This window comes from Anser anser (genome assembly GCF_964211835.1).
Source record: "Anser anser genome assembly, chromosome: 1".
Taxonomy (NCBI): domain Eukaryota; kingdom Metazoa; phylum Chordata; class Aves; order Anseriformes; family Anatidae; genus Anser; species Anser anser.
The window spans coordinates 87,520,491-87,543,198 of NC_139720.1; the positions used below are offsets into that span (position 1 = coordinate 87,520,491).

The following is a 22,708-nucleotide window of genomic DNA, read 5'->3' on the forward strand; positions in this document are numbered from 1 at the left end:
GGGAAAGGTGCCTGTAAACACCTAGAGCAGTGGATGCCTCTGTACCTAAAAGAGGAGACGTGCATGTAACTGTGGGTTGTGTGTGGGTTATCCAGGCATGGCATGAAATGTGCGGCATGAAATGTTTATTGTGTGCACGCACTAAGAGAGAGGGGTGCTCACCTGAGGAAGGGAGTTGCAGGGAAGTGATGCAATTAGGACACGAGTGTATACACCCCAGACGCACAGCACAGCACGTAAAAAGCATTTGTTGGTACAGATTTTATGCTTGAGTCTGCACGCCCCCATGGGAAGCGAGGAGGAAGCAGTGCGTGTTCAGGGGGTGAGGGTGAAAAGAGCGCGTGTCTGCAAACATGAGACAGGGAAAGACTGTAGATGCTGGCACCCCCGGAAAGAAGTGTGGTGGGGATGCTGCGTGGTGACCACATGCGTCGAAATTCACTCCAAACAAACCCTGGGAGCTCTGTGATCTGGATTAGATCGGTGTCGCACCCAGCTGGGTGTTGCAGCTGACCTCTGCAAATTTCCCAAGCCTGACAGCTTCGATTTGCAGTCCGATGTGTAGGATCTCTGGCTCGACGTTTTCAGCTTTCTGAAAGCCAGGGTTTCAGAGCCAGTGTGTAGCAACACCTCAAAAAGACAGCCAAGCTCAGCGCTGCTTTTCGCTTAACATTCTTGCTCACCGAGGTGGTTTATTTTTTCCTTCCTCCCAACCCCAGTGTGGTTTGAACACAGGTGCTGTTTCACTGAAGTCTGCATGTTTCAGGGAGCTTTTCAGGAAAAGATAAATAAATACATAAATAACAGGCCTGGGTTTGGTGCCAGGATTGCTGCTTTCATTGTGTGGTTACGATGCACTCGCACGCCCATGCACACTTTGTAGCCAAGAGCATTGCTCCATGCAGGCGTGGGCACGTGTGCAAGAGGGGTGCAGCGTGCACTGGGGGGGCACAGTGGGGAGAGGACGTGGGGCAGGCGGGTGGGGATGGTGGAGGGCGGCTGGTGGTAGATGTCCTGTGCTCACCTTCCACGCCACAAAGCAGCAAGCACCCAGGAAGATGAAAATGGCTCTCGGGGCCTGTGCAAAGAAAAGCAAGGGGAAAGTAAAAGGGGGGAGGAGGAGAAAGGGGGGGGGGGGGGGGGGGGCAGGAAAAAAGGGAAGGAAAAAAGCACAAAAAAAAAGGAGAGGGAAGAGCCCAACAGCAGGCACAGCTGTGCAGAAAACAGTTGTTTCCAGGTGCCCTCTTCTGGCCTTTCTGGGGTTTCTCCTCGGATGCTGCCTGCCCAGCCGTAGCCGGCTCGGGGCCCGGGCAGGGCAGGAGGGGTGGGTGCTGCCCTCGGGTCCCCCACCAGAAGCTTCTGGCCCGATGCTGGCTGGTTTGGTACGGCACCGTGGTGTTTTGGGAGCTTCCACCCAACCCAAGGTTCTGTTTCCCTTGGGGTTTTGCTCCAGCGCCAGCGAGCTCCACGCAGAAGGCAGCCTCCTCCTTTCCATCCCCTTGTTCGTGTCCATGCTCAGCAAATGGACAGAAGGGAAACCTCCTCTCCTCCTTCACCTGCCCCCCTGCAGCCCCCATCATCCCACCAGCTCCATCCACCCACCACCTGCTGAGCTCCTGCGGCTGCCGGGGCTGCCACTCGTAGCTGGAGGAGTCAGCTGGGGCGGGAGCGCCTCACGCAGCAGAAGAGAGTAAGAAAAATTAAGCCAGGAGTCCTCCAGAAGCCAATCACTTATGTTACTTAAGCAGGTGTAACCTGCAGGTTGATCTGCTTGCTTAAAGATAAATAAATGAGGAGCTGCTGGGGAAGGATAGAGAAGGACAGCACAAACGGGGGCCACCAGAGGCACACCTTCATAACCCTGTTTCCTTAGGGGTACCTCAACCAGCCAAGATCACCCTCCCCGACATATGCACAGGTGTTGCAGATAGCGAGATGAAGGATTTCAACCTAGACTGAGTATTTAAAACACAGCTAAGAAATCCCTGCATCTTTAAAAAGAAAAGCCCACCAATGTTTCTTGTTTGGGAGGCTGCTTTCGGTTCCCTGCCCAAGCTGTGTTTGCATCCCAGCTCCTACCCCAGAATGAGCAGCGTCAGATTTTCCAGCATTCCCTCGCTGTGTGGGGAACAAGGCGCTTACAGGACGAGGCCAGGAGAGGCTGGGAAAAAATGAAAGATGAGCTGTGAGACCCTACTCCCACCTCTGCCCTTCCGCTGCCACTCGGCCTTGAATGCCTCCCAAATACCACTCCTTTCACAAGGCTTTTTCCTTCCTGAAGACAAGTCACCTCAGTGTACCCTCTGGGAAAGCCCGGGGCCTCCAGCAGGGACGTGTGCCTCCTCTTCTGTGAGTGGCAGAACAAGTCTGAGCAGCTACAAGAGGAGCCAAACTACTTGAACCTACTTGTAGCAGGGATGGTGAACACAAAGTAGTGACTGACATTGTGTTTTGAATATGAATCACAAAATTCAAGTGTCTGAGGGAAGCCTCTAGCTTTGACTGCTCAGATTTCCTTGACCACTACACAAGAACTAAGTCAGACAAAAGACAAACCTCTATTTGATCTGTGCCTTGAGCTGATCCCTTTTGCTGGCACAAAATGCACCTAATGGGGAGGAGGAATGTCAGGGGCCAACCCAGTTCATGAGTTTAGATGAACTCCCTTTGAGCCTTGCCTGTGACACACAAGCCTAATAAAAAAATGTTTAGGAAACCTGGACCATTAGCAGCTTTTCTGCTGCTGCTTCTAGGGAAAAGCCCCTCAACACTCCCAGGCTTGCCAGTCAGGATGTGAAGAAAAAGAAGTGAAGAAAAAAAAACACATGGAAAAGGACACAGAGCCCTGGCCAGACTGTGCTCCTGTAGTCCCACTAGATGACAGCACCACCAAGACATTGTGCAACCCATGCTCCCACCAGCAAGGAGCAGGATGCTGCAGGCACCCACTGCCTCCACCTCTTGTCTCTGGAGATGGCTGAACAAAGCATTTAGCCCAAGGACAAGGCTTTGTACAGGAGCTGCGTGGTAGATCCGTGCTGTAAACTGCCTTCTCTACCTAGAGGTGTGTGCCAGAACCTGCCTAATAGGTACCGTGCTTAAATAAGGCATCCCTAAACTGTTGTCGTCATTGTATGGCCCACGCATTCCCCACCTCCTCCTGGTGGGACCAAGCAGTGATCAGTTCCCTGAGCGGCAATGGGCTAGCTGCCCCTTAAGCACGGGTCCAGGTCTTGTGTCCCTTCTTCCTGCCATGTTGCTCACCACCCAAGGTTGAGGCCTTGGACACCAGTGGCTGTGGCCAGCCAAAATCCCACACTCTATGCACAAAAGCTTCCACAGGAAATCATATAAATCATCTAGGTTGGAAAAGATCTTCAAGATCACCAGGTCCAACCATCACCCTGACCTACCAAGTCCCGTCAATAAACCACATCCTTTAGTGCCACGTCCACATGTCTCTTAAGTACCTCCAGGAATGGGGACTCCGCCGCTTCCCTGGGCAGTCTGTTGAACAACTGACCACCCTCTCTGTGAAGAAACTCTTCCTGATGTCTTAACCTCCCCTGGTGCAACTTGAGACCATAAATGTGTCTAAAGACCAGGAACGTCATAAAATGAAATAATTATCATTTATTTCATCCCATACAGCTACAGCAGTTTTGTTTTTTGTTTTGTTTGTTTTTCAAATGGACACAGCACCTTCTTTCTATTCCTTGGAGAAGCAGAGCTTTTGGTTCTCACCTGACCAACCTAGGCCTGTAAACTGCGTTTCTGTACAACTTCTAATTAGGGCTTTGGAAGCACATGTCCTCCAAAGCCTCCAGAGAGGGTTCTCATCACTTACCACGTGCATACGCACGTTGAATCAGTTGAGACAGCTGCTTTGGTGCCCGATGGTAGCAGAGCAGTTTTTCATCTCTAGATAAGAGATCGGGCCTGAATTTGCCTCAGGTGTTCTGTCACAGTTGCTGTTCTCTAGCACATATGCTTTGAGATAAAGAGGACTCACAGGCACGTCTTCCTCCACTGCCACTGTGAAATGCCTCTCCCTCCCTTGTCATCCTCCCCTTACACCCGTGACTCTTTGGAGCTGCAGTTTGTTGGTTTTCCTACAGCTGAACCACTTTTCCTGACGCGGTCTTGTCAGCATCAGAGATCTCCCCTGCTTCTCCCCTGCCACAGGCCAGTCCAGTGCCCTAACCCAGCAGAAACACCCACCCCGCCAGGACTAAGTGGTTAATTCCCAGCAAGGCTGGGAGCTGAGCAGCCCATTTCAGGGCTGGGGCTGGGGCAGAGCTGGCACGAGGGAGCGGGGCACTTTTAGGGCTGGTAGATGGGAAGAGGACAATCCCTGAAGTCCCCAGCAGCAGCTTTTGGGAGCGATCAGGCAGCTGGCCTGACCCTAGCCACAGCTGCATCCACCACAGGTGACATTTGCTATTCAGAGAAGTGTATACCCAGCCTCTCCCTTTTCTTTCAAACGTGTCTCAGCTATTCCTGTGGCACATGGACAACAAGGAAGAGGGGTGGGATAGGCAAGAACGCACCTGATAAGCGCGTGTACTTTGGCAGCAATCACCAGGGACGTATTTGCTGTTCCCAGCAGCGCGAGATTAGGCAGCCTATGTGCCGCCCAAATTTCTAGTTAAGATGAGAGGCCTGATATAGAAAAAGAGTGGGAGTCCATTTATTTCCATTCATTTTTGCTTGTTAAACAGAACTCTCTTTTGAGGTCCTTGGATTCCCAGAAACTCCTCCAACACGCAGAATTTAATTTCCCACTACAAGGCCTGAAGTCTCCCTACAAATCATTTTCTGTGCAGACACATTTCCTTCCTGCCAGTGCTTTTTTTTTAAGACTTGGTGCTGCTCAGTTCCTCTTTTGCAGAGGCTAGCTTTTGGCTAATATCTTCTTTTTTTATACAGCTGAAACAAAAACAGTCTACAGAAATTATAAGCTCAGCAAAAGGGTGTTGGAGGTTTTGCTGGTCGAGTCTTTGGTTTGGTTTACAGGCATTTCCCCTGCACTAGGAACCACATCCTCATTCTGTCGCTTGCTCGCACTGGCCCTGGCTACTGAAATCACAGTGAAGCCAAGTAAAACTGGAGATTCAGCTAGCGCAGTGCCCGCACCATGCGAGCCCTGCCGCAGCCCTTGCAGTGCACGCCTGCCAGCCGCTGGTAGAGCCCCAAGTCAGGCAGCCATTCTCGGAGACACAGCTCCCTCAGGTGGCTCGCTCGGCAACTCTGAAAGCTCCAGGAAAGTGGAAACCGAATAGAGCAGAGCTACGGTGATGGCAGTGACAAAGCAAGACCTCACAGGTTCTCCCTTCTCAGATAAGAAGAGAAATCAGGTCCGCGTCCCACACGGGAGCACAAGCAGCAGCATCGCAGCAGCTTCTCAAGCCGACAACGTGACCCTGCTCTCCCAGGTTGGCATCTGCCAGGAGAGCCACCAAGGGATGGGCAGAGCCCATCGTGGAAGCAAGTGAGGTGCACGCTTTGTAGAGGAAAAGCTGGAGATCCCTTACGTTGAAGTGACTCATTAGCAAAGCAGCACCCCTTTATTTCATTCCCTTTCTCGATGGGAAAGCTCACCTTGCATTTAACAGAGGAAGAAGGGATTTTCTGATTCAGGCTGCCCATCAGAGAGGTCCCAGGCTGTCCCAACAGGCATGACACGTCAGCAGGAGGCTCGTCAAGGGCTCAGTTGTCCTAACACAGCAGACTTACTGCCCGTTCTGCCTCACCAGGGCTCAGCTGGGGAGCCGTAAGCATGGAAACGCAGTTTCGGGATGCCCACAGGCCGTTTGGTTTTGGTTTCCAAGCTGTTCATTTTACCCCACGGTCACCCCATGCTCGCTCACCTGCCCGAGTCACCGAGTAGGATTGGAAATGAAAGTAGGTATTTGTGTGGGAGGGCAGGCAGCAACCCCAAATGCCTTCCTTCTGTTATTATGTAGGCAGAGAAAGCGCATGGGAAACGCAGCCAATGAGCGCTGCTGCGCTCAGAGCTCCTCTGTTGTGGGGTTATCTCTTCCTGTTATCTCAGCACCTGCATTTCAGAGGCACCGAGACAGAGACCATCTAACAATACCACCCAAAACAAAGGGACATGAAGCGCCGGTGCGGTGTTGGGGCTGGTGCTGCTGACAGCCAAGCGGGCAGGCACCAAACGTCGACTTGAGGCGTTTTTCTGCCCTGGTTTGTGTCCTCTCCGTCCCTCCACACACACTTTGCCCAACCAGCTGGGTGTTGTGTGCCCAAACAGGGTGAGCAGGACTGCTGTACCCCAGCCCCTGTGCTGTTGGGGCTCACTGCCCTCACTGCGAGCCCTGGAGAGTCAGTGTAAGCCGTGCACATCTCAACGCAGCAATGCCCGCTTTCTCTGCACAGAGACGTTCCTCTCCTCGATCCTTTCTAAGCCAGGGCTGTTTCCAGCAGCACTGGTAAAGGCTGAAAATAGCAAAGCAGCCTGGAGATGAGCTTCCCAGGACAGGCAAGGTGAGCGGGAACCATGGTCCGCAGCCACTCGAGGGCCCTGCAAGTCCCCTCCGCTTCCTCTTGGCTGGCATGAGGCAGAGAGGCACAGAAGCCAAGTGCAAGGTTTCGGTTTAAAGAGGAAAAATAAACCACCCAGTGTGGGTGTTTTGTAGGAAAGGAAAGCTAGAACAGAAAGTAACACTTCAGTAGTGCAGGCTCGGGGTAACTTCACGGAGGGTAACAGAAAGGCTGCTGGTCCTGATCACAGAAGGAGGGGGAAGTGGGAGGCCCAGCAAGGCAGCAACACATGGGCCCTGCCCCAGGGGCTCACCACAGCTCAGATGAGGTCTCTGCACAGAAAGAGAAGCCCAAATCCCTGCTGGGAAGCCCAGGGCAGCATGCCCATACTGATCCTGATATGAGGTAGGTCCTGGTGAGCCTGCTCCTCTCTCCACACAGCTCCCCTCTGTGCCTTCCCAATTCCAGCAGATCAAGGGGGGCAGCAGCCAAAGCAACCAAAAGGGAGGCACTTGGGGTGCTGATGCCTTCCTGGCTTTCAGGACAGACATGTCAGGGTGGCTCCCTTCTTGGCAGATGATGCTCAGAGCCCAGCTATGGCAGATCAGTGACTGTGGCCCAGCACAGCAAGGCAATTTCCCATCCTTGGAAAAAGTGGGAGAGGAGGCCACTTTGTTGGCATAGGGCCTCTTACTGTGCTTGCCTTCAATGAACTCAGCTTTCTTCCCACAGTGAGCCAGCATCACCCAGCAGGGTTATTTCACAGATTTCCCAGTTACTAGAAATTGATCTTACCCACAAGCCTGAAGTCAGACCTCTGCACATCATCACTTGTAATGCAGGACCAGTCCCTCGGTCCCTCTGGGTGAACGTCGGTCCCTCTGGGGATCAGAAGGTGACAGCCCTGACGGCCCATGTGCTGTGTGGCCAGCACTTGAGCTCTGCTCCAACATATCACCCACGGCACACACCATGCAGGACTGCAGTTTGAAAGACAAAATCAGCATTTCTTGAGCCTACTGCATGGTTTCAGCACAGCTGAGGCGATGACGCCCTGTCTATCAGAACAGAGAAGGGAGCTGATGGGCAAGACAGTCCCAGCTGGCGCTGATCTCCATCAGCCTGAAGATCCGATGCAGAATAAGGACAAAGTAGGCGTCATTTCTCCCAGAGCATAATTTTGGCAAGCATGCCAAGACAGACATTTGAACCAGCCACAGCCTCCTACTTGACCTTTCATACGCTCAAAGTTTTATTTTAGAAATTAAATTAACTGAGTCCAGCCCTGCCTGTGCCAGAAGCAAGAGCCTTCTAGACTGATTAATGCCTGGCTGAGGTTACAAGCAGGTCTTGTATGCTTCACCAGAAAGCCCAAGTTTAGGCAGCAAGTGCTGCTGATGTCAAGTGGCCTACGACTAGGATGGAAGACACAAAGACCAACCACTGCTTTTTCGGATGCCTACTCAGACCACACAACAGGTGAAAGCTGCAGCAGCACAGTACAACTGCCTGACCGCCCTGCTCTGATCACAGCGTTGCACTTTTCCTCCTATTTCTTCAGTGCTAGGTCTTGATGCCCATCACCAACCAAAGCTGCCTCCTGCATATGCTGCATCTCTTGAATGAGAGGACAAGCCAGTGTCCTTGTAGAGTGCAGCTGAGCACGTCAACCCTCATCTCATCCTGCATGGGAGGAGTGGAGAAAAACACTTCGTCTGATGTGAATCATGGATAGATTTGTCTACAAAAGAAGAACCAAGAAAGTTTGCAGCAAGTATCATCAGAGCTGAGCACTTCCTGTTATTTCTTAGGTCTTAAAGTTGTCTCATTTTCCAGAACTGAAACATCCTCTACAGCACAAAAAACACCTAAGATTTGAATGCTCCATGACACACACAGAAATTGCTGACTTCTTGTAGGCATCAAGCAGAACTCAGGAACGTACAAATACTCTCTGTTGCAGCACATTGAAAGAAATATGAGACATTGCAAAAGCAACGGTGACTACCAGAGAAAAGGTGACAGAAACAAACATAAGTATTGCCCTAACAAGACTCCTGTTGGACAGGGTACTCTGCACTCATTTCCCTGCATCTTCCTGAGGGTGGTTACATTTTCATACAACTCCATCCAACAAGGCTATATTCAGCTTTTTTTACTCAGCTTGGAGCCCCTTGTCACCTCAGAGAGAAAGGTTTAGCTGAAAAGCGATGGAGCAGGAGCCAGAGGAGACCTCAGTGGGTTGAAACGTGCACCTCCCCTGCACTCGTGCCCGCTGCTGTGGGCGTCTGCTGGCAGCCATGCCCCCAAGAACAGGAACCAAGGGCAGAATTTGGGTGTGCTCAGCCTTGCAACAGCTGAGACAAGGAGGTTTCATGGTTCACAGCGTGGTCTCCAGTCTGGTCTCAAGGGTGGGGTTGGACCCAGTTTGCAACCAACAGCAGAAAAGCTTCTCCGGCTGAAGGAGAGAGCGAGGACCTGAAACCAACCCCAGGAGCGGCCCCTGCAGCTGGGAGCAGAGCACGGATTGCAGCAACAGGGATCAGGCAGAGGGCACGTGCTGCCGGGGCGCTTGGTAGAGGTCAGCTGCGGAGCAGGAGCATGGCTACGGCACAGCCGCCACGCTGCAAGCGCGGCCGGCAGCGTTTGCAGAGCCGCCCGCCGGGGAGTTGCCAGCACGGCAGTTCGGCTGGGAGCCAGGCTCTGCACGACTGACCCCGGGTGATGAGGACACCTGGCACAAGGCTCCCAGTTGCAGACCCCCACCACATAAGTCACAGAGCGAGGTCCCTTGACCTAAGCAGCTCTCTAAGAGGAAGGCAGGTGACAGAAGCTCACCAAGCCCCAGCCACGGGGAAGGAGCATCTCCAAAGCGCTCCTGCAGCTCTGGTAAGCCCAGGGCACTGACAGCATTGTTCAGTGGCAGTGGAGTCCCAAGGAGGAGCCCATCTTCCCCACCAGGTCCCAGTAGCCCCCCTCTCTCCCAGGAAAGACCAGCACCACCCTAACCAGAGCAGTCCCAGCCTGGCTGCTCGCTCTGGAGAGGGCACCAGGAAAGCTCCAACTGCACCAGGCAGGCGGACACAGTGGCTGTATTCACCCACGCTGACCTAATCCCACCAGCTGCAGGTACTCACATGATGACCAGCACCTCCCGATGACCTCTGCAACACCTCCTGCATCCAAGTTTCTGTGGCTCAGGGACCAAAACGCTTTTCCTGTCTCCTCTGTAGCAAAGTGGGATCCAGATACTGGAATTGCAGCACAGGTATGAACTGAAATACTCACCACCCACACTTTTCTTTATTCATTCACTATTGGGACATAGCTTGTATTACAAAATTAGCCACGACACGTTTACTGAATGCAACTTTAAATAAGTAGAAGCCCTAAAACAAGCTGCAGAAAGCTAAGGCAAGAACAAGTGGCACTTCCAACACTGTGTCCACAACTGGAGATCGAGCAAAGTGACTGAGCTCTGGAAGAGGCAAATACCTCCTTCTCCTTGACAAGTTTCTTCTCTGCCCTTATACCAGAAGAAAAAAATAGTCACACTTCTGAGGAGAAACAAAGGATGGCTCTTTTAACTCCCATGATGGGTGCAGAATAACCAACCCTGAAAGACGTACTACATGTTCTACCTATTGCAACAAAATGCTGGCCAGATGGCTCATGCTCTGTGGCTCTGGTAGCTCTCCCTTTCTCCACCTATGCTGCAGGTTACACCAGATAGGCTCATTTATCCATTCAGATATTGCTCTGAGTTATGTCCTTTCCCAGCTCCTTAGCTGTCCAACAGAGGCAGTTATGAACACTTCCAAGGACCAGAGGAGTGAGCAGCATTTGTCCAGCACATGGAGTGATGTATGAGCAGTTACTGCAGTCCGTATACACACCTCTCCCTTTGAGAGATCTCTCAACAATTCTCTGCAATCATCTGGTTATACATGTAGGGAGTATAGTTTCATTTTATTTGCCAGCAAGAAGTCAGAGAAAACAGCTGAAGCAGTCCATGGGGAAACCATGTAGCACGTTCCCCTGGCCCTCAGCAGATGAGGGTACCTTGCAGGTTGTTGTCTAATACATCCTCTGAAACCCAAAGTGTTGGTGATACTCTCCCAGAAATTTGTCTCCGCGCTTTGTTTGTCTGTTGGGAAAAAAAATCCAATCTAAATCTCTCTTTCTGCAATTTAAGCACGTGATTTCTTGTTCTAAATATGGTAGAGAAAGTGAAGGGTTTACTCCTTCCCTACTTGCGTTTTTCCCACATACATGCTTCAGGCTTTCACATCTCCTTTCAGTATTTTCTCCTCTGCATCGGACAACACAATTCTTTCAACATCAGACAAGCAACTGATCACGTACAACTTATCTTTCTGTCCAGGAGATCATGCATTTGATGCTGAAACCAGAGGGCTGTCCTAATGCATGGCAGGAGAACAGAAAGCTACGTGACAATCACGTGAGATCCGTAAGCCCGTGTTATCTCCTTAGGGCTCTCATTTCTTCTTGAGATAATCCATCCAAAAAGCAAGACAACAACAAGGTGCAGTAAAAACAAGTGAACCACAGAAAGACACAGGTGTCAAGGCTCAGTTGAATTAACTTGGCTCCAGGGATGAGGTCCCTTCAGTGTCCTCCACCGTGTCTCTCCATCTCCAGCTATTTGATGTTCTCTCTAATTTTATGCAACGAAAGCTGGCGCTTCATAGCTGAGCATTACACAAGCCTGGGCGGGAGGGTTTCCTGACGACTGTAAACTTCCTTCTTCTGGCAAGTCGTGGAGCAGGGAGAGCTCTGTCCCTCCGAGGCCAGACGCTCAAGGTCTCTCTCTCGGTGGGTTTGGAGTCCGCGGCTGGGTGCGCGGCCTGGGCCACGGAGGCACGGCTTGCTGCTGCCCCTGGGGCTGCGGCAGAGGCCTCTGCTGCAGGCGCACCTGCCGCGGGGTAGGGTTGGCAGGCGGACGAGGGAGCTCCCGCACCGCCATCTCGGTCTCTACCTTGCGAATCTGCATCATCCTCTCCTCATCTGCAACGACAGGAGATCCCAGCAGTCAGGCACCTACTCACGTCTAAGCAGAAGGCGACGTTGTTATTTAAGTCAGTGAGGGAGAAGAAAAAGCTCAAGGAAGCAAAAGCCAGATATTGGCCTTACCTGGAAGGCCGCTGTCACTCTCAGATTGTCTCACTGCTTCAGAGGAACAAAAAATCACTGTCATCTATGCACCCCAGGCAAAGCTGAAAGTTTTGCAGTTGCCCAGCTGAGGTCAAGGTACCTGGGGATGTTTGAGGTGGCTCTGCCCTCTCTGTGCTGGTCACGCACCGAGGGACACCCCCAGCCTGAGCTGCTCTGTCATCTTTTGAAGATGGGCCACTGAATGAAAACTGAGAGGTACCCATAGTAAGCAACATAAAAGCACTCTGACCTGCTAATGTCTGTGCTGGGATTGCCATGAAGATTTCCAGGCACTTGGTAATTGCCAGCATTAATTTCCCAACATACAGAAGAATTAAATACATGCCAGCTGATCATTAACTTGTAATTTCTGAAATGTCAGTCATCTTAGCTTAGGGACTGAGGGATTTACCTCTTGGGGCACTGAAATGTCTTCAAACACACAAACTCTTTCAAAGAGGCTGGTCACCTTCTTATTTTAGTTCTCATTCTCCCAGACATCTCTTTTTTTTTTTTTTTTTTAAATCCAAACCCAAGAATTGAGGAGATGCTGTCACTGCACAGGTGAGGGAGTAATTTATCCCAGTCAAACAAGAACAGCCATAGTGTAAAATAACGCTCTGATGGCATTGTGCTCACAACCTATGCCAAGCCTTCTGAGATGACATCCTGTGGTTGCACTGCTGTGAGCTCTCCCAGAGAACAGAGAAAGCACCTGCCTGTTCTTTGTGACCAGGTGAAGTGAGAGGGCCGTGGTGAGTTACTGCACTAATGTCATACCCTCAGCCACGGGAAAGACCATTCTCAGACCTGCTGTCAACCTGACCACAAGCACCTTCGAGGCATCAGCTGGAGTTTCTTTCAAACATTGCCCTCTTCACCTTGACAAAGACTGCTGTGGTGTACAAAGGAGTCTTTTCTCCCATTTTGTAGCCTGAACACTGACTCACGCAGAGACTAGCTGCTATTGAAGACCACACAGGAAGCCTGACACAGTATGTAGGTGCAGGACTTGAAAACAAGCCTGCAACACCGAGGTGCTCCCCTGGCTGCTGGGTGACCTCATAACTTTAGCTTCCTCTTCGGGGTGGGCCAGCCAGCTCTTCATGAGTGGCAGCTCAGTGTCCTCTGCCCACACAAAATAGGGGCAGCACATGAGCTGTAATTGAAAGAAACCTCTCCATCAACACTAAGTCCATGCTGAGAGATGACTCCATCAGCATATTTCCTGTGGCCTTAAAGAAGCCTGAATTTTGGACAGATGAAATCTCTGCCTACTCTGAAAGCACGGTGTCTCTAATAAAGTGCCCCACGTTGGGCCTCCAGTGTTGACAGGCCTCCAACAAAATTGCTTTGTAGAGAGGACAGGCACCAGAAAATGCCTGAGGAAACTCACCAAAAAGCTGAGCCCTTCTTGCCCGTGCCCACTATGTACAGTGTTTCTAAATGTGACTAATGATTTCAAAGATCCTAATTTTACACTACATAAATTTACTGGAAAAAAATCTGCTGACAGAGTATCTAATTGTATGTTTAGCCCCATGGATGTTCATGACAGGTGGTCTTGGCTGAGATTTAGGGGAGCCATTCTTCTCCCACAGATAAACAGAAGGGTTTGAGACCAAAAGGTCTTTTGTTCCGAGCACATCCTGAGAAACCAAGACTGACAATAGCAGCTGATCTGCTGAGATTCACTATGTGTGAAAACTGGGCTCTTGCTCTAGCTATGGCAAACAGCATGCTCCTGCCCACGGGGGTGCAATCAGTAGGAAGCCTGAAGAATTTAGGTGCCTGGAGAATAACGTAAAGCCTTTAAACACTTACCATCATCTTCAAGCCTTTCTGTTCTTTTCTTCCTGATGCAGAAAATAAGCAAAATCACAAAGGTGACAAACAATATTGCGCCTCCTGCTATGCTTATGATAAGATAGAAGTCCAGCTGGCCTGGTTAAGAGAATGAAAGAGGATGTTAGAGGGAAAGAAATAACTTGCATAATGCCTACCTAGAATTCTGTATTTTTCTCCCATTGACTATAAAGGCAGCCCCAGTGGAAGAACCCACCCTTTACCCTTTCTCTGTACAGAGCAGAAAGTTACTGGTCCTCATTGTGAACGACACAGTGTTGGAGAACGCTGTGGAAACTTTGTCTGCAGCAAATTGAAACCAGAGCACTCATGTGTCAGCTCCTCTTATTTAAATTAACACGAATAGTCTGTTCCTGCAAGGGACCCTTTTAAGGACAACAAGCATCCAGGCAGTGCTCAGCATCCAACAGAAATAAACTTTTTCTATGTACTTCCTACTGAGCTGGAAACACTGAGATCAGCTTGCCTCATAGCATTTTGGTACTTCTGCTTCAATTTTTGGCTCTATGCAAATTAAAAAATAGCGAAGATGGAAAAAAAACAAATATCCTACAGCCTCAAAATGAGACTTTGGTTTGCTTGGTGGGCAAAGATTTATGTGAGCCTCCCTTACTTTGGCCAAATAAGGTTTGTTGGACTCTTGTCTTTCTTTGCTACCTCCTGCTTGGGCTGCTCTTCTGGCATTTGGTGTTCATGCCTGAGCACAGGTGCTACAGAGCTGAAGTACCCAACAGAAGTGCACCTTCCTTTGCTCCCTGGGAGACAAAGCTCCGAAAGAGGAGGCACTACTTGTACCACCCTTAACGTACACCAGGCATGCACACGGAGGGCATGAGTCACAAGGCTGAAGTCAAGATGTTTATCTACAGTATGAAGACCAGCATCAGTCTGGGCTGTAACGGAGAGAAACAAGCACACTCAGTGATTTAGTTCATCTCACCTGCTTCAGCTGTCAGTGTTGCACTGAGATGTGTTTCAAGGCCTGTTTCTCACAGTTGACTATAAGGTGAGCCCAGGCAGATTCACAAACAGTTATGCTTATATAAAGTTAGATGAGCTCAATCCCATCTGAAGTATGCCTTGTCCACTGAAGGTCAATATTCAAGGTGATAGACCTCAAATTCAGGAAAAGATACTCAAGGAGATAGACCTCAAATTCAGGAAAAGATACTCAAGGAGGGCAGCAGGGTTGGAAGAAGATTTGACTGAAATTTTAGGGATTTTTAAATCTACTATGGAGCTATTCATGTATTGCCACCACACTGAAAGGCTGAGAATTTTTTAGTTTGCATAGGAAGGGTAGCATTGCATGGTTATGGTACTTTATCAGTGTCGCACACATGCGTACCTTCAAGACCAGCATGGCAAACATTTTCTTTCTCCATGAATAATTTGAGAGAAAAACAAACTGTCTCACCCTGTGGAAGAGGAGCACTTCTTCTCAAGGATGACCCACTAGATGGAAGCATCTGTCTGACGGATAATGCCTACACCAGCACTGCAGGCAGGCCCGTGCTTGCTTGGCTCATGCCCTGGGCTGCCCAGGCCCACCCCGTCCCTCTGCTTTTTATCCTTCCGTCAGCCACAGTACACCTTGGTGTCACTTTAGTGAGGCCTGTGCCTCAAGGATTTGCTCCCTCTCTTCTCACACTGTGGGCTGAACTTGGGACTTTTCTGGAATTTGCTGTGGCAGAAATAGCAGGACATTGGAAACACTACACCAGCTAGCTACCATGAGTCCCCACTCTCCGCTAACTGCAGCAGGAATATGGAGCGAGTGCTTTAAGTTCAGTGCTGCCGGTTAGGTGGGATGAGTCCAAGATCAGCACACTCAAGGACTTTTCCCTGGTGCTGCACCGGATATCTCAGCTTAGAACTGAGCACCACATCCAATGTTACACTGGTATGACCCGTCCCTTGTTTTCACCTTAACTCTCAAAACACTTTTACTGAGGTGGGGTGGGAAGGGTATAACCTCTTTTGCCTTTCTAATCATTTTCAGCATGATTCTGCCCATTTAAAATACATTTCCTCCAGTTCTCTTGCTGTGACTGTGTTTGAGGAAGGTGAAACTTCAAATGAGTAAGGAAATCCATGGTACATTTGAGCCATGCTTATCTGAGTCATGTAGCCCCAACACTCAGCTGACTTCTCCAAAACCTCCTTCCTGATTTTTAGGCCAAGCTGGGAGCCCAATGAGCTTATTTTTCCCCTTGTGAGATCACCCAAGCACACCCACAGATAGCAGACAACTACCACCTATGAGCATGGAGAGTAGAAAAAGAACATGCAACTAATTTTCCCACCATAAAGATGTAAATCAAGAGCAAATCCCCAAAACCAATGCCATGGCTTCATATACACAGCAGAAGATCCCAAGCCACATTTCCCAAAACAAGTTGTTAATTTATGTTGTAGTAGCTTGGGTAGTTTTATACTGTCGTACTGAAATCACCTCTTTCACGGTAATCATTTGGGAAGTACCACTTGTTTTAAAGGAATAAAGAAGTATAAAAACAAGAGGAGTGATTTCTGCCTGTTGCAGACTGCTGCATGCAACAAAAACCCAGCAGCAGCACTAGACTCATGATATTGGGTACAGGGAACCATTGATATTTCTGGCACCTGGAACAATCCTGTAGATATGTGCAACTACATCAAGCCCTCTAGGTCAAACCAACAGATTGTAGTAAAAATGGATTTTCTACCTGAACACTTGACTTGTGTCTCGGTTGTTTTTTCACTGACTTCATTCTTAACAGTACATCTGAACTTCCCAGAATGGGTTGTAGTAAATTCCACCTTTGTTAAATTACTTTTTTTAATTTTATCATGAGCCACTTCTATCATAAATGTTTGGTTCTTAGACGTCTGCTTCACTTCACATTTCACAGTTGTGGTTTTATTAATGCATTCGGCGTAGATGACTGGCTGAGGGACAGGCTCTGAAAAAGAAGAGAGGGGACAGGCAGGTCTGACAAGGTTTCTCCTTTTGAAAATCTCCATTATTAAGCAGAACAAGGAATTAGCCACCAACAAACAGTGAGGGAGTAACACCAGCTAATGAGACCAGAGAAGAATAAAGGGCAAATTAGACCTCCATTGTAGAAGCAACACAGGAATGATAAACAAAATGCAGTACATTAGTCTACATATGTGTCCTAACACATTTCTGATCTGTTTTATCTCTTTCTATTCCCTTCTCAATACTCTGTAAAGTGCCTCTTCCTTAACAAGACATTATTATTTCAGCAAGAGCATCTACACTCTGCCTTCTCCTGTACCCATGTTCACTGCAGCATTACCCACAATTTAAAACCTGAGTTTTATCCCCAGTTCCTCCTCAGAATAGAAATATCTGTAGTTCACATCATAAGGGCATTTTAACTCCAGGTAGTTAACCATATACTGTGCAACCTGAAGGGATGCTAAAGCTTACTCGAGTGATTTGGGGCGGAGGGGAGGAGCCGCGGATGTGGAGCTCCGCCAAGATCTGGAAGCCATCTGAGAGCGTTTCAGCAAAGCAGAGCTGAACCAACACGGCTGGATGACTTCCAGGCCCAGCCTGGCTCACGGCCAGCCCAGTGAGGGTAGGGGAGGAAGGTGTGTTTTGGGGGGAAGAGGGGGACTGGAAACAGCCCTCTGCAGCTCCTGCTCCAGTGTTTTGGTGCAAATTAAGTGAGCTCTGATCTGCCTGTACCCATCAGGAGAGATTTCCTCTAAGGCAGAACAAACAGCTGGTTACAGTGCTTTATGTATCACCAAAGGCACTCAGCTTGCATGACAGCCACAGCATGAAAAGCCATCAGAACAGAAATCACAAAACAAAACAGACCACTCCTAGCTCTCAATGAGGCTATGACAGAACCAATTTCTGTCTCTCCTTGTCCTGCAAGCAACTAGTTATGTTTCAGTTCCAGATTCTCTGTCACTGGTGACACCGATTGAAGCAGAAAAGCCTTGCAGGACTTTTGCTCAACCAAGGACAACTGGCAGGGGCATCAGATGGAAAAAGTTCAATTTCTACCTTCTAAACGAGGCAAACAACTACACACCAGGCTCATCTATAGCTGTAGGCAGTGTAAGCTATGGAGAGCATAAATTTTAAAGCCATTAAGAGCTGCTCATAGCAAATGAAGTCTAGTTTCACACTGAGAGAAGGAAAGGCAGCGTCCCTTTCCTCATTAAGCTCCTCTTCTGCAAGCTGTAAGTTATCTTTCAGGGGAATGTCCCGGTGTGAAACACCAGAGTCCAGGTTCTGGTGATGGAGTTGGGTGACAATGTCATCACCTAAACAACTTTTTTTTTCTGTTATAGAACTGTTATTTTCCAACACTAATAACAAGGTATAAACTGGATGACAATTGACTCAACCAACAGTTACTAGAGGATTTTACTTCCAAAACCGTGTATCAGAGGCAAGGCAAGCTCTCTGCTGCACAGTACATGAATTGATGCAGCACACAGCTAACTTGCAACTTATTGCCTTAACCCAAAATTAAACTCAGGTAACCCCAATGACAGCTCAGTGCCTTAAGGCATGAGTAAGTAGATTCAGGCCTCAACAACTTCCTGAACCTGCAGACAGTTTGCAATTATGGTTTTCGAGGTAGTGAGACACCCTCACTTCTCAGCAGTCTTTTCGTTAGCCACGGGGCCTCTGAACTGCACAAAAAGGCTGCTAAAGCCATTCCAGCTGTCTTTGCTGCTGCTGCCTTGTGAAGGCATAATTTCAGTAGTGCCAGCTGATGCCCACACACTCGAGGTTGGCAAAGGTCTGCATGCTGGCTGAGGAAGGACAGAGCAAAACCATCCACTTGCTGGGAAGAAAAAAAAAAAATAATAATAATGTTGCCCTATGGCTTAGCAGTCTGGAGAGGTGATAACAGCCACTGAAGAGCAGAATACCCATCCCCATCTTTCCTATTCATCCCAGAAACCTTGGGCTGCTACCACTATCATCTCTCAGCACAAGATACAGCACGGAACTGTAGGCTGCCTTCATGCTTTGAACCCATGCAGATGAACTCCCTGGGTGTGGGCTTAAGGGTGCTTTTATTTGTTGCATTATGCTGTCTGAGGACGGGGGTGCAGGAGTTATCTTCCCCTGCAAATTCGATCCTTGCCCATTGCGGTACATCTCAGGGGATGTGACTGCTGGAGTTTCTTGTGTTTGAGGCAAGAAAAAGTGTGGGCTCCCACTGCCTATCTGCAAGCTTTTAGTGCTGCCTGGGCACATGGAGGGATCAGGTGGCTGACAAGGAGAGGAGCCAGAAAGCAACAGGGGACCAGAGGGAATCAACAGGAGTAACAGAAGGGAGCAAAGAGGTACATCTCACAGGAGTCCCCCCTGAAACAGAAATGGGGCAATGAACAGGAAAGGTTGTATGAGGGTGTGGAAACACCAGGTCTTTTTCATCTGTGGCTGGGAATGCTATGGGGAAAGTAAAAACTCACCCTGAACAATAAGTGCTGTTTTTTCTTCTGCCTTCAGTTTTCCGTCTTCGTGGTAAACAAGCACTGTGTACGTGCCACTGTCCTCTTTCATCACATGCTGTATCTGTAGAGTCCCATTGAAGAGTACCTTACACCTGCAGCCACTACTGTCTGTGTAATACTTAATTTTCTTATTTTTTATCTGAAGTAACCTCTGATCGTTTCTTGACCATGTTGCCTCATGCACAGTCCCAGTAGTCATGATGTTGAGAAAAGCTGACCCATCCACTGCCACGTAAATCCTTCTGGTGTCAGCGCCTTTGAAGGGAAGCACAACCAGCCCATCAGCAAGTCTTGAACAGCCACTGCTGTCCTGTTCACCGGCCACAATGGTGACCCAAAAGGTTTTCATTTCTACTCTGAGTTCCCTAAGCCTCTCTGTTACTTACGTTTTCTTCCCCTGCTCCAGAATTCTTCTTGATCATTCATTAGCTAAATGTCGGCACCCAATTTAAACCTGAGACATGAGGCAGCTAAGGGTCCAGTTTTCAAAAGCAGGCTTTATACTCTGGCTGATTTATTCAGAGTGATTTCAGATGCTGAGATTCATGGCTGCTCATGAACTTAACCCTTCCTGAAGATAAGGTCACTTTGTTGGGTTTAGCATTTGGCACAGGCTGACATTTAGAGCGCTCGTCACTGCAATCATTACTGCGGACAGCGAGAATGCAAACTGGAACATGGGATCACTTCAGCAGCAACAGTGATGGCAATAATAATAATAACAGTGGCCTAAAAGACGTGCCTGTGTCAATCAGCGAGTGCAAGACACCGAACTGGAGGAAGATACAGGGCTGTTGGTTGCTGGTGCCCCCTCCTCGCCGCTCCGCAGTGCATCCTCTTGGTGTGTTTAGCACACCATCACGGTGCGGGCAAGTAAGGGGGGAGAAAAAAAGCTAACCTCAGCCTGCAAAATTATCAGGCCCTGGAGATACTGGGAGACAAGCAAAGGCAAAAAAAATCTTATCTCTTGACAGGTGCCCTTTGATCATAGACCCCCTCTGCAAAACAGGTGAGAGGAGGCTACATCACAAAGGTGCAGCCAGGACTGGGTAGCACTTTTCATGAAGACAATATTCAGAAAAAGCAAGGGCTGTCGAATGTTAAGCACATTACTGCCACTGGAGATCAAGTACTCTTCCCGCTGTGCCTGGGTCTCATGCCCTCTACACTCAAGGGTGCTTCACAGCCTCCGCAAGGCACAGCTCTGGTGAAGGGGGGCTTCTGAGCACACATTTTGTCGGGAGGTCACTTCAGTGCGGGCACTGCCTCCACCCCAAGTGTGGGTGGAAAATTTTTAGAAGATAAAACAAAACCACCAGAAGTGCTTACAAGTGTCAGATGGAATATGTTCATGAATAACAACATTAATTCAGAACCACAACTTATTTCATTCATCGTCTTCTGTATTCTGTATTCATTCCTCTTCAATTTATAGGATAAAGCAGAGGCAGGAGGGGATTTCTTTCACATGACCAGGCAGAGCCAATTGTGCTCTAATATTATAGATTTCAAGCACTTTTTCCCACAGGCAGGAAAACTGTGTTCACGCATTTATTACAGTCCTTCACTGTAGCATATAATCCTTTATTCTTTGTATCTAGTACAATGATAATCTCTATGACAGAGGAGAAATTGAAATCCAGCTTCTATCTCACAAAACTAACAATGTTAGAGATAACCAAAGAATTAAAATATTGTGCCTCTGCAACAAGGAAATTAATACTGAAGTGTTTCCTACAATTCACCCCCAGTCTAAAGAGAGGTTCTTAGTTCACTATTGCATTTTTTATGAGGTATTTGATGTATCTAATGAACTATTCTGAAATCAAGCTATCAAACAGATTTGGAAACAGCTAACCTCCACTTCGATGACACTACAGGTTATACTCAAATGTCTGAATTTCAATACTCATTTCTGCTCAGTCATAAACAAGTATTTAGAGCTAGTAATAGGATTTCTTTACATAACAGATACTAGCATTTATTTCTTTCTCTCCAGAAGTAAAGAAAAATAATGTATGTTTTCAGGGAAAATTCAGTGGCATCTCAGAGGACTGACCACCTAGACATATCTCTATGGAGATCACACCAACACTCAGACTTGCTGATGGAAAGCGGAGGCTTCCACATGTGTGATATTAAAATTTGTTCAGCTAAGGAAACATCAATTCTGTTATTGCCAACTGTAATGCTCTTCAAGGGGCAGAAATATCAGAACTGGCAGCATAGAGCTCATTTGCAGTCACAAGAAAGAGTTAAAAATAAAAACTCCAAATAGTAACGTTAGAGAAGTAAGGAAGTCTTCTGTTTTACAGCTTCGTGTATATTTGAAACCAGTTTTCCATTCAAGGGAAATAAACTTCATTTCTGCTTGGGAAGATACTTTTATACATCACGTACCAAAAATAAATTCCTTATTTATCTATTCATTTTGTTCTGAAGGGAAAAAAATTTAAACAATCTGTAGTGAAATTAACAGAAAAAAAAACCCGTGCCTGGTTGTGTTGTCTTCACCTCTTAAAACCTTCTCTAACCTACACGTTAACACCTTAAGTTTTTAGATTAACACTTTAAAAAATGAGAGCAGTATTATACAAAATATAAGTACACATTTGCTTACTGTTTTCACATCCTAGGCTCCTTCAACTCCACTGCTGACAAGGAGATCTATCACTCTTTCTGTTAATATTTATGGAAGAATATAATTTGCGCTTTCAAAAGATTTGTTCATCTTTGATAAGAAAAGGTAATTACATGTGACAATGGTTCTGCACAATGCACCGTGAACTAGATCTCTAATGTGGTACAAGCTACCTTGAGGGCAGAGAGAAAACTGCATGCTGACATTTCTCATTATACACGTGTCAAATTAAAGCTCATTAACTTAAAACCAGAACTGTTTACAGCTTATTAATATAATTGAAATAGGAAACTCAGGTCTTACCCTCCTCACCCTGGCTGAAAATTAAATCAAGTAATAATAGCAATAACCCAAATGTGCCCAAACACCTCACCCACTGAGAAAGTGGAACTAGTTTCTTATCAGTAACATCCCACCAAGTTGTAAATGGTTTAAAATGCAACTTTAACAACACCAGCCTGAGAAAACAAAAACTTAATGAAGGCTTACCTTTTACACTGGGAAACCAAAGCAGCAAGCACTTGACTAGGAAAATCCTCCTGAAGTTCATCTTCAGGGTCCAAAAAGCCAGTGCCGCCTTGTCTAATGATAGCTCCTGGCAGGTGAAAGGATGGTCTGCTATAAGCAAGCGGTCGTGGGCTGTGCCTGCACAGCCCTCGTGCCCTCCTCCCCCTCTCACTCTAGCACTTCTCGTTTCTCATACGAGCACAGAAAGCACAGACAGAAATACCCTCTGAAGGGCTGCTTTGTATCAGGACGGGGCAATCTGCACTGACAAGGAAAATGCAAACCAACATGCATGCCCCCAAGGTCTGCATACCCAGCTGGAGGGCCAGCCAGTGCCCTTGTCCTCTTCCATGTTTGTGTGAAGAGTTCAGCTCCAACATCCACACCACATGCCACCTTCCTTTGTGGGACAGATGTGTCTTTTTTGGGGAGGGAGTGATGGGGACCCTTCCACTCCCCTGCAACCCTTCAGCAGAGAGGGGACAGCAAGTCCAGGTCCCCCAGTGGGGAGCAGGA

At 48.2% G+C, this 22,708-nt stretch overlaps 1 protein-coding gene across 1 annotated transcript; it reads right to left on the reverse strand.

Annotated features, from left to right (window-relative positions):
- Positions 1 to 9,787: 9,787 nt before the first annotated feature.
- Positions 9,788 to 22,382, reverse strand: CD2 (CD2 molecule). The gene is made up of 5 exons (XM_083806338.1): positions 22,175 to 22,382; positions 19,003 to 19,299; positions 16,254 to 16,490; positions 13,504 to 13,623; positions 9,788 to 11,532 (listed from the first exon to the last, which is right to left on the reverse strand). The coding sequence occupies exons 1-5, from the start codon at positions 22,233 to 22,235 to the stop codon at positions 11,324 to 11,326; spliced, it is 924 nt and encodes a 307-aa protein (XP_083662464.1). The 5' UTR covers positions 22,236 to 22,382; the 3' UTR covers positions 9,788 to 11,323.
- Between the last annotated feature and the right edge of the window lie 326 nt (positions 22,383 to 22,708).